At 48.9% G+C, this 18,338-nt stretch overlaps 1 protein-coding gene across 2 annotated transcripts in view; it reads right to left on the reverse strand.

Annotated features, from left to right (window-relative positions):
* Nucleotides 1-813: 813 nt before the first annotated feature.
* Nucleotides 814-18,338, reverse strand: part of LOC142293815 (disintegrin and metalloproteinase domain-containing protein 10-like) — a 405,039-nt gene continuing 387,514 nt past the window's right edge. For both annotated transcript variants that reach the window (XM_075337844.1, XM_075337843.1), the window contains exons 14-16: nt 17,941-18,158; nt 2,031-2,127; nt 814-1,309 (exon numbers count right to left, since the gene is read on the reverse strand). In XM_075337844.1, coding sequence (XP_075193959.1) covers nt 1,176-1,309; nt 2,031-2,127; nt 17,941-18,158 — 449 coding nt within the window. In that variant the 3' untranslated portion in view covers nt 814-1,175. The remainder of the gene's footprint in view (nt 1,310-2,030; nt 2,128-17,940; nt 18,159-18,338) is intronic.

Raw genomic sequence — 18,338 nt, forward strand, 5'->3', positions numbered from 1 at the left:
CAGGTCAGGGGCGCCACAGTATATATACACACCGTGTTTTTCGGTTTATAAGACGCTCTGGATTATAAGATCCACCCCAAATTTAGAGGTGGAAAATAGGACAAAATAATTTATAATGTTGAAATGTCTTATAATCCTATTGTGTCTTAATCCTAATGCATACCAGGGGAGCGGCGGTGCTGGAGCTTCTCAGGAAGGTCACAGGAGGCAGGGTCTGTGATGCTGCAGTCTCAGAGGAGAGTGTGTTGCATCTAAGAAGGGTCAGTGGATGGAGGGTCGGCAATACTGCAGCCTCAGCGGCAGGCGCCATTGATCTGCCGGCATGCTGCGTAGGTGTCACTGCAGAGGAGGGTCACAGGACGGTGTGTGGAGGTGTCGCTGCGGCAGGTGGGTGATCTGACTGCGGGCTCTATTGAATCTCCCGCGGTTGATGCAATGGACTTCTAGAAAATGGCCGCAAAGGCAGGACGTGCGCAGAAAGGCATTTGAGGTCATTTTCTTAAAGTCAATCTGCACACACGCGTCCTCTAAAGCCATTTTCTTGACGTTCATTGAGTCAACCATGGGCGATTCAATAGAGCCCACAGTCGGATCAGGCGCCCAAGCCGCCATGACACTGCAGTGACATACTCATTATCGCTGACCCTGCACCCTATGATCCCATTGCACTACCCCTGCACCAGTAAGCCATATCCGCATTGTAAAACGCACCCCCATTTTACCTCCAGTTTTGGGGAAAAAAATGTGTGTCTTACAATAAGGAAGATACAGTATATGTTGTCATGTAGGAAAAAAAAATTATACCTTGAAGAATGATTTCAAAACACCTTTAATGTCACCCATACAGACATAATCAATACAATTCAAATGAAAAATAAACTGAAATCTTTTCAGGTGAAATAAGAGAAATAAAGAAATGTGTTGCTTCGTATTGATTTGATGATGCCCTACAACTTTGTAATTCACTTTTTTTCTCTATCTCGCTCCGGTTTCAAGATAAAAATGCTAACTCTGTTGTTTTCCACCAGGTGGCGCTATAGGTGGCTTCATTGCGTAGCGCATGGCTACTTTACTATACCTAGATACCACTTCTATGCCTATAGCTGCCACCATTCTTAAGTTAATGGCGGTTGACAGGATCTGGGTGGACACACTGTATAAACTATTAATAGATTTTAGAGTCTTGTCTCAGATTGTAAATATATGGAAGACATATATAGTTCTTCTTTCTGTTGAAATATAGTTCCTCGATTGTGAGTATTGGATCTTCCAAGATGAGCTCTGCCAGTTGACTTTCTTGTTTTTTGTGCTAAAAAAACAGATTTAGAATTTTGTAAGCTGAAAAAACAGGGTAAAAATACAACATTATGTAATAAAATATAAGGAATTCTTGACTCAATGTAACCCTGTCTTAATCATATGAAAAGTTATGCAAGTTTCTTGTATTCATTCAAAACCTAACTTGTGATTGCCAAGTAATGGTGTCACCAATAGTATGTAAATAATCTTACCATTGCCTTATAGAAAAAAAAATGAAAATAGTAAGGAGTTGAAATATGTATTATTGGGTTGGATTGCATTGTTAAACCTTACTCATGTGATGTTCTGTGCTGCAAAGGTCTAACTCTGGATGGTATCAGTCTTCTTCCCCTTCTGGCAACTGAAAATGTAAGGTTTTATATCTTCCATTGCTTATTGAATATTCTCTGCCATATTACAGTACTCCTGCCGAGAATCTGTTATGTCCCTGAAAATTAGGGCTCAACACTAAATTGCTAGCTAGAGTATTGGGGAGGTTGACTGAACATGTAAGTCCACCACCATTCAGCGGAGATAGCAGTGTATATGGCTGTCTACAGACTTTGAAGACCAGATGGATTCATACTATGAAAACCATCATGCTATATATGGGCCTAAAGAAACACTCTCATAGCCTTGTTCTCAGGTTTGGGGTAGTTCCTAGTGTTTATCTAGTTATTAGCTTTCTAGATTTTAATGATAACAATCCCTTTAAGATATCCCATTGTTACCTTGCTTAGAGTCCAGAGTTCGGCCAAATATAAATATTGTCCCAGTCATCATGGCTCCCAGTGTTAATATAATGAGGAGAACTGCCCACCAACGAGTCTATATAATGTAGAAAAGAAGACTACAAAAATAAACCAATTTGATATATTTGAATTGAAAGCAAACTTGGTACCCAAAATATTTTGGACACATGATATTATTTTGTAGCAATAAGAAACCAAAGTTCTGACAGTCTTACAGTACATATCTAGTACCTTTGCTTCTAGGAGATTCAAGTTTTGTAAGTCTAGGGACACAACTATTCAAGACCTTCCAACCAAAACTTCATAAATCTAAGTTTCAGCCATTTCAAATTCAGTGAAATGGCAGCCACTAATGGTTAATTTTGAAAAGGACAGGTATCTTTCAAAAAGGGCTCTCAAAAAAATGAGATGCCCAGCGACAAGCAAGCTAGCCCCTATTGTATACACTAGGGATAAGTCTTGATTTAGGAAATAGTTATTTAACCACTTCACACAGGGCGATTTTTCAGTTTTTCATTTTTTCCTGCCCTTTTCCCAAGAGCCATAACTTTTTTCATTTTTTTTTCAATATAGCAAGTTGGAGCTCCTGGGCTCCCAGAGGACTGGACAACTGACTAGGTGGTAGTCGGTAGACAGGGCCACAGGCAATGGAGATCCGAAACCTTAAGTGGACTGGGGCAGGGTTGTAGCCCGCCGGTATGGACAGCAGGAATCCGGTCCAGAGCCGTGCACGACAGGGTACCTGGTCCCTAGGGCGAGGAACAGTTTCAAACACTTCACCAATTGACCAGCCAGGGACGGGATTTCAGGTTTTGTCCCACAGGAGGCCCAGATAGAGCGAGACGGAAGCCCAACAAGGGGGATAGGGCTCTGCAATTGCCTGCTAAGATCCCACAGGTCAGTTTTCGCGGGCCACAGCTCCCAACACACAGTATCACCGGGAGTGAACTTCCCCGTTTCACGCGTAGTAGTTAACAAAAAGGACACAAACACTAAGTTCAGGAGGAAGGGACCCCTGTCTGCTGTATCAAGGTGCGGGATCCGAACACACTCGCTGGAGGTCACCGGTCACTGGCAATTTGGTTTACCATCTGGACTCTGTGTCAAGTTATTTCAGGAACTGTGAGTACACCAACACCATCCGGTCCAACCCTGCAGCCTGAACTCCGTTACACCATCCCACCTGTATTAGGGCCCCGGGACAACACCTCCCCTAGCCGTGGGGGGATAACATCCAGCTGCCCCACTCCATCAGTCCCGGGCATCCCCACCAGCAGCAGCGGCAGTGTCACCAATAGAGATGAGCGAACCTCTGAAGGCTCGAGTTTGGTTCGTCGAACGGAGGCCCCATTCGACAAACGTTCGATGAACCTCTCGAACCCCATTGAAAATCATGGGAGGAAAACTCAAACACATAAAAACACATAGAAAATACCTTCAAAGGTGTCCAAAAGGTGACAAACAACTCCCAAGACACCACAAACACATGGGAAAGTGACAATGACATATACTCATGCGAAAACAAAACAGCTGGACGAGCAAAAAGAGGAGGAGACACAGATATAGGCATGTTATGCCCTTCTAAAATCATGTAAAACACCGCAAGGGGACTCCAAGCACAGTCTCCCTTTTTTCCAAAAATTGGGCCCCACAGACACCACTTCAGTAGCATCACTTGTGCCCCAGTTGCAAACTTGACAGGTAGATTTGCATCAAGCAGTCAAAAATATGCCAGCCTTAACTGTCCCCAGGATGACACCGGGGTAGGTAGCAAAGTCTTTGCTGAACCATGACTTGTTCATCTTGGCTAATTTTTAAAAACACCGCAAGGGGACTACAAGCAGAGGCTCCCTTTTTTCCAAAAATTGGGCCCCACAGACACCACTTCAGTGGCATCACTTGTGCCCCAGTTGCAAACTTGACAGGTTGATTTGCATGAAGCACATTCCAAAATACGCCAGCCTTTACTCTCCCCAGGATGACACAGGGGTAGTAAAGTCCTTGCGGATCCATGACTTGTTCGTCTTGATGAACGTTAGTCTGTCCACATTGTCACTGGACAGACGCGTGCGCTTATCTGTCAGCACACACCCAGCAGCACTGAAGACACGTTCAGAGACAACGATGCCTGCGGGACACGACAAGATCTCCATGGCGTAAGTGGCGAGCTCAGGCCATTTCAAGATTTGAAGCCCAAAATGAGCAAGGCTCCAGTTGCAAAGTCATGGCATCAATGTTCATTTGGAGATACTCCTGTATCATCCTCTCCAGCCGTTGACTATGTGTCAGACTTCTTGTCTCTTGTGGCCTTGCATTGGATGGTCTAAAAAAATTATGAAACGATTCCATAAAATTATTGTTACCAGCACCAGATACGGTGTTGCTGGTACGGTTTTACTGATAATGACGAGACAGTAGATTCACTATGTGCACCACTGGTGTTTGGTGGAAAAGCCGAGCTAATATTGAGTAACAGCTTCTGCTGATACTCCTGCATACATGCGTCCCTTTCTATGGCTGGAATTATTTTGCCAAATTTGGACTTGTAGCGGGGATCTAATAGTGTGGCAACCCAGTAGTCATCATTACTTCTAATTCGGACAATCCGAGGGATGTTGTAGGTAGTGCAGAAAGAAGGCGCTCATGTGTCTTGCGCATCCATGCGGACCAAGTCCTTGCTGTGTTTGTGGCGGCGAGGTGATAACCATGCTTTCTTCTTCTTTCTTTCTGACATCTCCCCCCAACCTCGTTCAACCGAAATTTGACCGAGGGAGACCTCGGTCAGCAGATTTCAAAATCTGCTGAGTCTTCCATGCTCATCGAGAGTTCGTCCTCCATTTCTTCCTGGTCTCCTGCACCTTCCTCAACATTTTGGCTGCAACCATGCACCCTTGTTAATCCCTCTCCCCCACCGTCCCATGCCTGCCGCCTTGGTGATGCTGAACGTCTGGACCTTGTAGATGTTGGTATCACTTGCGCATATGAATCCTCCTGTACTTCCTCCCCTTCCTCTTGTCCCACCCCCTGACTCTGAATAGTGTTTAGAGTGTGCTCCAGCATGTAAATGACTGGACTTGTCATGCTGATAATGGCATTGTCAGCGCTAAACATATTCGTCGCCATGTCGAAACTGTGCAGAAGGGTGCATAGATCCTTGATGTGAGACCACTCCAGCAGTGTGATCTTCCCCACCTCTACATCTCATTGGCCCAGGCTATACGTCATAACGTATTGCACCAGGGCTCGGCGGTGCTGCCACAGTCACTGTAACATGTGGAGAGTCGAATTCCAGCGTGTCGGCATATCGCATTTCAGGCGATGAACCGGCAGGCCGAAAGACTTTGAGTGATGCAAGTCGGTCAGCAGCGGCGGTTGAATGGCGGAAACGAGCAAAGAGTGACCGTGCCCTGTGCAGAAGCCCATCTAGGCCGGGATAGTGGGTTAAAAATTGCTGGATAACAAGGTTCAACACGTGAGCCATACAAAGACTGTGTGTCACCTTGCCCCAGTGCAGGGCCGCACCCAGGTTTGCAGCATTGTCGCACACGGCCTTCTCTGGCTGCAGGTTGAATGGAGACAGCCATTTAGTAAACTCGCTCACAAGAGCTGACCACAAATCCTCAGCTGTGTGACTGTTATTTCCAAGACATTTCAAGGTAAAGACCGCCTGATGCCGTTGAGCTCTGCTGCCAGCATAGTAAGGAGGTGTGCGGGATTCCTTGTGCGCAGTTACAATGCGGGTGGCCTGACCAGGCAGGCTTGGGGCGGAGGTGGAGAACCCAGACGAGGTTGAGGAGGCAGAAGCAGTGGAGGAACTTCGACATACAGAGGATTGACGCACAAGTCGTGGGGACGGCAAGACTTGTTCAGCAGACCCTTCTCCATCTCTCACCATAGTTACCCAGTGCCCAGTCAGCGACATGTAATGCCCCTGTCCATGCTTACTGGTCCAAGTATCGGTGGTGAAATGCACCCTGTCACACACAGAGTTTCTCAAGGAAGCGGTGATTGTGTGCGACATGCTGGTCTAGTGCAGGCACACCTTTCTTGGAGAAGTAGTGGCGACTGGGCATCTGGTACTGGGGCACTGCGACTGACATAAGGTCTCGAAAATCCTCTGTGTCCACCAGGTGGAAAGGCAGCATTTCGGTAGCCAAGAGCTTACAGAGGGATAAAGTCAACCTCTTAGCTTTGTCATGGCTCGGAGGAAATGGCCTTTTATTTGTCCACATCTGAGGGACTGAGATCTGGCTGCTGTGTGGAGATGGTGTTGAGTAGGGTGTCCCTGGAAAACTGCAGGTCTGTGAGGAAAGTGCAGGCGGAGACATGATGTTGCCTTCATCCAAAGTTGGTGTCTGAGAGAGCTCTACACCAGCACTTGTTTCCCCTTCCAAAACAACTGACGGCCTGCCAAGCAAACTGCCTGTTGCGGTTAAGGAGGTGGAAGGTCTGCATGGAAAAACATGTGTGACAGCTGTCCCCACAGTCATAGAGGATGAAGAGCGCGCAAATGCACTTGAAGGGGCAGACGGTGGTTGGCCCGCACCGCTAGGCCACATTGTAGCATGGTGAGCTTCCCACTGGGACTTAGGCTTGTTATTCATGTAACGATTCATGGAAGAAGTTGTCAAACTAGTGACGTTTTGGCCTCTACTTATAGAATGCCGACAAATCTTACAGATCACATGATTTGGGAGATCCCTTGCGATGTCAAAAAAGGACCAGGCTAGGCAAGGCTTAGAGCCCATGCGACCTGCAGAGCCACCCCGACTTGTGCTCAGAGGCAGAGTTGTGGCTGAGGATGCAGTTGTTGACGTGCTACCAGTACTCAGACTCTGTCCAGCAAGGCGCAACTTCGTCGTCAGTCGCATCCTTCTCCACTGCCTCTGGTGATCTCCTCGAGTGCCTGACTGTGGGTTGACAGTAAGTGGGATCTAGAACTTCATCATCAAGTGTTGTGTTTGCACTCCCCTTGCCCTCAGACCCAACCTCTTCCTGCACTGACTGAATAGTTAAGTTGTCATCCCAATCAGGTATCTGCGTCTCATCGTCATCAGTATGTTCCTCATTGTCTCCACCAACAGGTGTTACAGTTTGGGAATGAGGGTCTATATTATGCTCAGAAACTTGGTCATCAGGGCCTGAATCTGAGTCACAAAGGTTCTGGGCATCACTGCAGACCATTTCCTGGTCTGTACTCACTGTAACTTGGGAGCAGACCTCTGATTCCCAGGCTATAGTGTGACTGAACAGCTTTGCAGACCCAGCCATCTCTGTTACACCATACTCTGCAGGGCGGGTGGAGACTTGAGAGCTGGGAGAAAGCAAGTGCGATTGACTGTTGTTTTTTGGATGTTGAAGTTGAGGTGGAGGAGAGGCCACTTGTTGGAGCACTTGAGATCCATTCAAGCATCTGCTTTTTTTGTGCATCATCTACCTTTGTTACAGTTGTTCGGTTCCCTAAAAAAGGTAGCACATCCGATTGTCCAAGGAAAGTAGTAGACATCTTACTTTTGCTGGAAGATGGCCTTTCTTCAGCAGATGTTAATGTAGCTTTCCCACCTACCCCACGGACACAAACTTTTTTTCCTTTTCCAACATGCCTGTTCCACTTTCCACCAGAATCTGTCCTTTTGACACTCATTTTGTTAGCAACAAGATTGGACACTTAAAATGTGGTAGCAAAAATGGAGAGGTGGTGTAGATTGCAGAGGTGGTCTAGCTTTATTGACAGCTGAAGAACCAACACTGACTATCCCAGACAATTTTAGTATGCCCCTAACAGTGGCAGCACAGTTTGCAATTAGAATTGCGTAGCAAAAATGGACAGGCGTGTAGCATGCACAGGTGCTGTACAGTGATTGGCAGCAAAGGAACACTAAGGTAGTATCCCAGACAATTTTAGTATGTCCCTAACAGTGGCAGCACAGTTTGCAATTAGAATTACGTAGCTAAAAATGGACAGGTGTGTACAATGCAGAGGTGGTCTAGCTTTATTGACAGCTGAAGAACCAACACTGACTATCCCAGTCAATTTTAGTATGCCCCCAACAGTGGCAGCACAGTTTGCAATTAGAATTGCATAGCAAAAATGGGCAGGTGGGTAGAATGCACGGGTGTTGTGGGTCAGTAAACAGCAAATGAACAATAACTTAGTATTCCAGACACTTTTAGGATGCCACAAAAAGTGTCAGCTCTTTAGGGAAATAAAATAGCGTGGCAAAAATGGGCAGGTGGGTAGAATGCACAGGTGCTGTGGGTCAGTGGACAGCAAAGGAAGCCTCACTTTCTATCCCTGCTAATGAAAAAATGCAGCAAGGAATTGCCTGAGCTGAGGTAGCCAGATGCTGTTATCTAAAGCCCTACACAGCGTTTGCACGGACCTGCCTAGCAGCTATGGCTATGAAAGCCTGTAAATCAGCCCTAAAAAGAGCTGAAATAACCAATAGTCCCTAATCCCTAAAGCGATGTGTAAATTGCACTGTATCTCTATAGCGCACGCAGCAGCGGGAGCGGTGACACCCACATGCAGCAGAGAGATAATGGAGGCGACGGGGAAAATGGCCGTGTCTTATAAGGCTATACACATGTCCTTGCTTGTCTGGCAAAAATCCACTTTGCAGTGTGTGTCTCTGATTTGCTGACAGCCTGGCCCGCCCCACTGTACGCGCGGTTGGGGGGGGGGGGAAATTGGCTATCGGCATTCTCTCAGCACTCAGCAGCAGCACTGATCTAAACCCCCCCGCACACTGTACGCTGAATTTTGATAATAGCGTGATTCACAGTGACTCACACTATTACAGTGAAAAGCCAGCTAGTAACTAGCTAGGCATCTTGTTGATCGAAATGTCGAGCTTTTAGCAGAAAGCTCGATTTCGAACGTCTCGAACACCCCCCAAAATCACTCGAACATGAAATTGGCGAACCTCGAACCTCAAACATCGCTCATCTTTAGTCACCAACAATCACCGCACACCACAGGTGGCGTCACTGACAAACCTCCCCTATATACAAATCCCCTTTTTCACTTGCGGGCGACAGACGGGTGCTCAGTCCCGGGTCCGTCTTCCCCTTGAGCCACCGCAACAACCCCGGATCCGAGCATCTCGAGCAGCCCCCCACTGCCACGATCTGTCCCCCTGCCCGCAACACCTTGGCGTCACGAACAAGATACTTACCCCATCCACTAACCTGGGTGAAGTGCGCCTTTCCTGGACTGTTGACCCTTGAAACGCTGCAATTTTTCGGATCGCCGCCATCTTGCCCGCCATTTCGGCGGCAAAAATGACAACCTCACCATCTTCATCCCCGAAAAGAGCGCGAGTCTGGAGCTCCGCCCACCTTCCTGTGAACGCAGCCAGAACCCGGTGACCTCCAGAGCAGGTAGCAGCAAAGGACAGTGGGTCCCGCAAGACTGCTGTTGAAAATCAAGGGGGAAACACCGAAAAGATGATGGAAAAGCAGCAGGCCCCACTCCGGTCGCAAGAGCAGCGGATCCTGCGGTCCCGGCGGTCACGGAGGTCATGCCGATTACCCTACCGTATATGCCTGGTGCTGCCTGGCTGCCCCAGTATGATGGCCGACCTGAAGCCCTGCAGGTATTTAAGAAAAAGGTATGTACTATTCTCGATATGTATGCAATGACTGGCCGGCAGCGCGCATCCGTGGTGCTCGGACAGCTGACAGGCGCAGTCAAGCAGGAGGTAGAGACATGTTCTGACGAGGATTGGGCCCCGGTACCTGCCATATTTAATAAACTACAAGTAGCCTTTGAAACCAGCACAGAGGCGGAGCTGAGGATGCAGTTTTACAACTGCAGGCAGCGTCCCCAGGACAGCATTAGAGACTATGCCCTGAGACTACAAACCGCACAGCGCACTCTAAAGCTAGTAGACTCTATCAATGAACTAGAGAGCAATAAAATGCTTGTGGAGCAGTTCCTGCAGGGGCTATGGTAAACAGAGGATCGCATGCAGCTGCGGCTGTGGGCCCTGGAGCACCCGGACTTAAGCTTTGAAGTTTTAAAGGACCGGGCCACAAAGGCTCTACAGACCCCTGAGGTCAATGACTCTATACCATCATCTTGGCCAGCTGACACTCCTCACCTGCTGGTGAAGCCTCCTCCATTAGCATTACCAGGACCGGCAATGCCAGCAGCACCCCCTAGAGCCCCCGGTGACCTGTCATCCCATGTTCAACAGCTGAGCAAGGACGTCGCCAGGATCCTCAAGGCCATGTAGCTCCAGCCAAAGACCAAGCCGCCGGAGAAGATCCAGCTCGCTGACAGCCCTGAGGATGTCCCCTGGATGCAGAGAAAGAGCAGCAACCAGTATGGACAACCCATTTGTTACAGGTACAACAAGACCGGCCATTACGCCCGACGATGTCCTTTAAACGGGCAACCCCTGAGGCCAAGGGCCAATCCTCAGGAATAGAACAACAAAGCCCAGCAGATTGGCGTGAGCGGTATGTCGAAGGCCGCCCCAACATCTCCCTCACCATAGACGAAATTCCAACGTTTGCACTCCTGGATACCGGCTCGCAGGTAACGACTATACCCTATGTACTGTATAAGCGTTACTGGTCTGATGATGACCTTACCCCGCCATATTCTAGCCTTACCATTATTGCAGCTAATGGACTCCCGATGACCCAGGTGGGGTTTAAAGAAGTGACTCTTAAGGTGGGGCGAGTAGAGTTAGAGCATGAAGGACTTATAGTGGTGCAGAATGACCTTAGTGATCGTAATCCGAAAATGTTCCTAGGAACCAATGTTATTGAAAATTGTATGGCAGAAGTATTGTATTTATTTCAGCAGCTGTGTGCAATGGCAAGAGTGGGGTGGCAGAGAGTCCTGCAACGTGAGATCCGAGCCCTCCTGCAGCGGCAACAGGTGAATCTGTCTGGTGGAGAGATTGGTGGTGTGTGAGTGATGGATGTAGCTCCCCTTGCAGTGCCTCCGCGAAGTAAGATGATGATTTGGTGTAGGGCAGCAGTAGGTTCCCGTGGACAAGATTATCATGCAGTGGTAGAGCCCCTGCCTTCAGTGCACTGGCCCACAGTCTTGACAGCCAGAGGAGTGATTGATGTCCGGAAGGGAAGAGTGCCCGTGAGAGTGTTGAACTGCGGAGAGGAAGAGGTTAAGCTACCCAGATATGCCACCATTGCCAAGCTGTTCACAGTAGATACACATGCCATCCAAGCAGCAGCATCCACCATCACTGCACCCCAACCAGTCAGTGACAGCTCACCAAGTCAGTCAGAGGAGTGGTGTCAGGAATTACACGTAGGCACTGACTCCACACCTTCACACCAAAAGAAGGGGGTCTACAGGGTAATGCAAGAATACGAGCAAGTCTTCAGTAAACACCCGCTAGACTTTGGGAGAATAAAAGGAGTCCAACACCACATCCCCACAGGTGCACACCTACCTATCAACGAGAGGCTGCACATTATCAGTGTGCCAAGGACATGTTGAGGAACATGAAGGAGGCTGGGGTTATCCGTGACAGCTGTAGCCCCTGGGCAGCTCCGTTGGTCCTGGTAAAGAAGGACGGCATCATGAGAATGTGTGTGGACTACCGGAAAATTAATCAAATCACGCACAAGGATGCGTATCCACTCCCCCCATATTGAGGAATCGTTAGCTGCATTGAGAACTGCAAATTACTTTTCTACCCTTGATCTCACTAGTGGCTATTGGGAAGTGTCCGTTGCTGAGGAAGACCGTGAGAAGACCGCCTTCGCCACCCCGATGGGTCTCTGCGAGTTCAACAGCATGCCCTTCGGGTTGTGCAACACGCAAGGAACCTTCCAGAGACTGATGGAATGCTGCTTACGACACCACAACTTCGAGACAGTACTGCTATACCTAGATGACGTCATTGTCTATTCTAAAATGTATGAAGATTATCTGGAACATCTTGCAGAAGTTTTCGAAGCCCTCTCCAAGTACGGGATGAAGTTAAAACCATCCAAATGCCACTTACTGAAGCCTAAAGTCCAATACCACGGACATGTGGTTAGTGCAGAAGGTGTAGCTCCGGATCCGGAGAAGATAACAGCTATCCAGAACTGATCAAGACCCACTACCATCAAGGAGGTACGACAGTTCCTGGGCCTGATGGGCTATTACCGCCGCTTCATCAAGGGCTGTACCAAGATGGCAGCTCCTATGCAAGTGTGAAGCCCCACAGGTGCGGTGTAGCGGTGCATTACCTTCAGGGACTCCACTTGGTGGGATGGTTCTGGTCACAGGTAAGATGTCTTCTTTTAGGATTGTCGTGACGCCACTCTCGGTATTGCGGTCAATGGGGACCACTGTCGCGGGCGGGGAGGAGGATGACGCTGCACTCACCCACTGCTCGGGTCCGGCTACTGCTGCTTGCTGCTCGGTGGTGGCTCAAGCGGTGGGCCGGATCCTGGGGTCTCGAGCGCGCTCCTCGCCCGTGAGCGAAAGGGGGTTTGGATTTGGGGATTGATTGTCCGTGACGCCACCCACGGTTGTGGTGAGGTTGTGACACCACCGCTGTTCTGGACGGGGATCCCGGGAGTGGTGGTATGGAGCAGCTTAGATGTTAGTTCTCCCCTCTGTGGGTAGGGGGTTGGCTGTCCCGGGGCCCGATGAGGTAGGGTTGTGTGAGGCAGGTGGGTTACGGGACCTGGCGGTGGTACTCACTCAGCCCAACGATGACGACACAGTTCTCGGTAAAACACACGGCTGGATGGACGGGTCCCACAGACGGCTGCGGTTGTTGTCTCCCCGGCAGGTTGATGGTGACTGCCTTTCCCTGCACCTCTGTAGTATGTATGGTTCCAATGAGTTCCCACCGGTAACCCGCTCCCCAGCTTGGTTTGCCCGCAGAATCTGGCCCTGGGAAATGGTTGCCTTGGCGGTGGCTGTGTCCCCTTCACTGGTTGAGCTGTCACCTTCTTACGGGACTTGACTGCTGGGAAACCCAGGAGGTTCCCTTCGCTAACGGATTTGACAAATTCACGGCGACTCCTAGCCTTGTCGGGGACCGTAAGCCCCTGCCGGATGGTGCTGGCTTCTCTTTGCATACCGGTCCGGTACCGCCAGGCCACCGCCCGTCCACGGTCCTTACGGCAAACTCCAATAGGCCTCTCCTGCAGATGGTCACCACCGTCTGCCAACCTTGCTGCTCCGTCCGGGCCATACACCCGGACCGACTTCAGTCTGCTTTACTACTCCTCCACTTTCCCTCTCCAAAACTGTTCTGACTCCTTTTTCCCGCCTCCAGGACTGTGAACTCCTCGGTGGGTGGGGCCAACCGCCTGGCTCCACACCCTGGTGTGGGCATCAGCCCCTGGAGGAAGGCAACAAGGGTTTTGTGTCTGGCTTAGGTGTGCCTGACCAGGGTGTAGGGTGTGTTGGTGTTGTTACCTGTGGCCCCTGGCTTGTCCAGGGTGCCACACCGCCACTGCAGATTAAGGGATGCCTGGGGCTGATGGTGGGTGCAGTCAGTTGTAATAGCCTCCTGAGAGTGAGGCAAGCCCCAGGGCCCTGTGTAGGGGTGTGGAACCACAAGTCGCAGAATTACTCACACGCACAAGCAGAATGTCTTTCAGGGGTTTTACTCACTGTTGATGGCAGGGTGAGTAATCCCTCTGTGGGACCCCAAACCTCCTTTGTCCTCCACCATTGATTGTATATATTTTTATCCTCTGATTAGGATTGGCATCCCTGGTGTATATTTATACCACCCTTGATAATTGCTGTACGGGTGAATCACTTGGGAATATTTTTAATAAGTATATTATTAAAGAGATGTTTTAAAGGGATTTGTTTATTCACTATATATACACACTTTGACTATCCCAGAACGACTTTGAATTGTTAGCGAATTATGACTTCACCATAAAGTACAGAGCCGGTCGTAAGAACACCAATGCTGATGCGTTGTCTAGAATGCCACACCTGCCTGATGATGGAGTAGATGAGAACGAGTTGGAAAAGATTGAACTACCCGCGTTCCATCAACCTGACAGTTTGGAAAACACCAAATATTACATCGGTCAGCAGGAGGCAGCAGTCAACCTATTACCTCATCACGGTTGGCAAGAAGCGCAAGATAGAGATCCTGCAGTCAGATTTATCAAGACGCTGATTTCCCAAGCTGATTCCAGATTAGAGCCCACTGCCCCATTAGAAGCACAGAGGCTGTGGAAAGAGAGGAGCTGGTTGTATCTGCAGCAAGGCAAGTTGTGCAGAGGACTCATCAATCCCAAGACGCATGAGAGGGTCTGACAGATAGTTGTACCTCAAGCATATGTGACAGTGGTCCTGGAAACCTATCATGATGGAGCTGGACACTTCGGCTGGTAGAAGAGCTGGAAATGCTACTGAGAGAGCGCTTTTACTGGGCTGGGATGAGAGAATTCATTGAAGCATGGTGCAGGGATTGTGGTCCCTGTGTGCTAAGAAGGAAAGGATGGCACCAGCCAGAGAGCCCCATTACAGCCAATAATCAACTGCCAGCCGTTGGAACTCGTTGCTCTATATCATGTCAAACTCACACCAAGCAGGAGCGGAGACACGTACGCGCTCACGATGGTAGACCACTCCTCAAGATTTATGGTTGTGGTACCCATCAAAGATCTAACGGCCCGTACTGCAGCGAAGGTCTTCCAAGCACACTTCTGCAGACCTCATGGCTACCCAGAGAGAGTCCTCACAGATCAAGACCCTGACTTTGAAGCGGAAATCTTCAAGGAGTTCTCCAGCCTGTATGGATGCAGGAAGATGCACACTACACCCTACCATGCCCAAACCAATGGGATGTGTAAGAAGATGAACCATTTAGTCATCAACCTGCTTAAGACTCTACCCCTCGAGGAACATAACCAGTGGCCTGAGAGATTGCCCGACCTCGTAGATATGTATAACAACATTCCCGTCAGTTCCACTAAACGTACGCCTGCGTACCTCATGAGGGCGAGGCCTGAAAGATTGCCGGTGGACTTGGACATGGACGTTGAAGTACCTAAAACAATCTCCCCAACCGCATATTGGGACTCCAAACGTCAGATGCAGTACAAACAAATCCAGGAGTATGTTGAAAGAAACCTGAACCAAAGCAGAGAGAAGCAAGAGCAACACTTCAACAAACAGGCAAAAGCCACCCCCTTTTGCACCAGGGGAAGTGGTGCTAAAGAGATTTAGACGACCAATGGTAAAAGATCTCCTATGTCACACAACCCTCTGACTTTGACAACCAGAAGACCTGCCTTATTAGTAAAGACCAAGGGAGAACTACGGCTACAGTCTCCAGAGACCACTTGAAAAAGTGCCCGTAACCTCTGAAAATCCTAGAAGAAGTTCTCACTCTATCCCTCGGTGTTGAGAAAAAGAAGAAGGTGATCCACACCATCCTATGTGACTTCCCAGCAGATTGGCCTATGCAAAATGGAGCACTGATTGTTCCCGTTCTAACATTCCCACAACCCGTGGAAGAGCCAGAACCAGAGAGGCCTACTGACATTGCACCAGTACACCCACCTAGAGTCGCACCTGTAACCATGCCATGCACCTGTAGGTTTCCACCTACAGTGCCCATCACGGGGAGTGAGGAACCTGTAGATAGTACAGCACCACAGGGTCTAGGAGAGAACTTAGGGCAGAGGAGGTCTACACGCCCTAACCTAGGTCAACCACCACTCAGATTCAGGGAGTGAGTGATGCCTATATGTACCTGTATATAGTATTGTAATGTATATATACAAACTGTAAATGTTGATTAATTGTTAGTCAAAAAGCCAATTACCGTGTACCTCTCCTGATTTGCAAGAAAAATTAAGATAAAGAGTGATTTGGTAGACATACCCGGCAACCTCCTTTCCCTTGTTTAACCCCTGCTTACCCTTTGTTTTAATGGACCATGGCCTCAGGACTGGCAGAGGCCACCCAAAAACTTTCTTGGGCTCTTGTAAATATTACCCATTTGCCTTCTTATTCCTCTTCCTGCCAGGACAGTGACACCCACTGGAGAGGAAGGGCCTGCGGTGGAGTCGGCCGAGGCCCAGTCACCACCTAAACCGGTGGCTAGCCTCCAGGCCAGAGGGTTCCGGGACTCTGACTCTTTAGGGTGGACTGGTGGGAAGGGACTTTTAGCAACGTTTAAGTGATGTGCCTCCCCTTTGGGGGATGAAATGTTTTATGTTATGTTATATCCTTTTTTTTTACCTTTTCAGAAGCAGTTCAATTAAAGCCAGTGACCGGACAGCCCGAGGACGGGCTGTGTTCTACCAAGGGGGAGTGTGACGCTCTTACAAAATCAGGGTGTCACAGAGGACTGCCCCCCCTCTTCCAGGTGCAGGATTCTCTCCTCTTTGGTCCTCCATCACAATCCCCACATTGGTACACAATACCGGCCATCAAAACCCTAGGTCACCCCCATGACGATAAGGAAACACCAGTGTACGGGGCCAAGCGGATGGCAACGCCCACCTAGGGGTTCTGAGGTGTTATGGGAAGGGCCAGTTTCAGTCAGAAAGTGACAGTTGGAGAGACGGTAAACAGGATAGCCAGAAGTTGGAGCTCCTGGGCTACCAGAGGACTGGACAACTGACTAGGTGGCAGTCGGTAGACAGGGCCACAGGCGACAGAGATCCGTCGCGGGAAACCTTAAGTGGATCGGGGCAGGGTTGTAGCCCATCAGTATGGACAGCAGGAATCCGGTCCGGAGCCGTGCACGACAGGGTACCTGGACCCTAGGGCGAGGAACAGTTTCAAACACCTCACCAATTGACCAGCCGTGATGGGATTTCAGGTCTTGTCCCACAGGAGGCCCAGATAGAGCAAGACAGAAGCCCAACGAGGGGGATAGGGCTCTGCAATTGCCTGCTAAGATCCCACAGGTCAGTTCTCATGGGCCACAGCTCCCAACACACAGTATCACCGGGAGTGGACTACCCAGTTTCACGTGGAGTAGTTAACAAAAAGGACACAAACACTAAGTGCGGGAGGAAGGGACCCCTGTCTGCTGTATCAGGGTGCGGGATCTGAACACATCCGCCGGAGGTCACCGGTCACTGGCAATTTGGTTTACCATCTGGACTCTGTGTCCAGTTATTTCAGGAACTGTGAGTACACCAACACCATCCGGTCCAACCCTGCAGACTGCACTCCGTTACACCATCCCACCTGTATTAGGGAAGGTGTTGTCCCGGGGCCCCATCCCTGGGAGGGAAAACATCCAGCTGCCCCACTTCACGAGTCCCGGGCATCACCTCCAGCGGCAGCGGCGGTGTCACCAACAATCACCGCACACCACGAGTGGCGTCACTGACAAACCTGCCCTATATATACAAATCCCCTTTTTCACTTGCGGTTGATAGATGGGTGCTCAGGCCCGGGTCCGGCTTTCCCTCGAGCCACCGCAACGAACCCGGATCCGAGCGTCTCGAGCAGCCCCCCCCTGCCGCGGTCTGTCACCCTGCCCGCAACACTCTTATTATTATCTGGATTATCTCTTTTTCTCTTCTCACCCTCTTCTATTTAAAGAGCAATTACATGTCTTCCAGTATTGAGAAATGGTTTGTTGCAAATCAATTTTTTGGGAAAAATTTGGCAAAGTTGGCAAATTTGAATTTTGAAAAATCCACTCATCTCTAGTCGACAGCTATCTGTCCTGATTTACCCATACATAGAAATGCTTTGCTTGGTGATGCCCTTCTGTTTTCTCTAGGAGAAACACTCCTAGACTATACTGGTACTTACTTAAATTCTAGAAAACAAAAGGATCACTGGTTGAAATCTGAGATGCTTGGCCTTCTCTTCCTACATACATGCTGTGAAGGTGTGTAGATGTAAATTTAATTATCATATGTACTCATTCTGTAATGATTTATCACACAATAATGCCATTACCTTTATCCAGGCTGCAGGATCAAACTCTATTAAATTCAAAAATGTATTTTTCAGTCTTGCAATGGGTCCGTCTGCATCAACAAGCCGACAGACATTAAATTTATCACAGTAACCTTGCCTCTTCTCACATGGTGATCCAGCAGGGAGAAATATCAAAGTCATATTAAATAGATGTCTCAGCTCAAAAGACCTGGTACTTCTACAAGAAGACACATCACCTGTCAGACAACACATTATTTTAGAATAAAATAACCAGATATTAAATTACTTATATTTTATTAACGTATTTCCAGGATTGGTCATTATTATCAGACAGATTAGTGGGGATCAGACACCAGTCACCCTTTAAGCAGAAGCTTCAAACAGTTGACCGGTACATAATTATTATGGAATTTATA

Source organism: Anomaloglossus baeobatrachus, chromosome 1, assembly GCF_048569485.1.
Source record: "Anomaloglossus baeobatrachus isolate aAnoBae1 chromosome 1, aAnoBae1.hap1, whole genome shotgun sequence".
NCBI lineage: Eukaryota > Metazoa > Chordata > Amphibia > Anura > Aromobatidae > Anomaloglossus > Anomaloglossus baeobatrachus.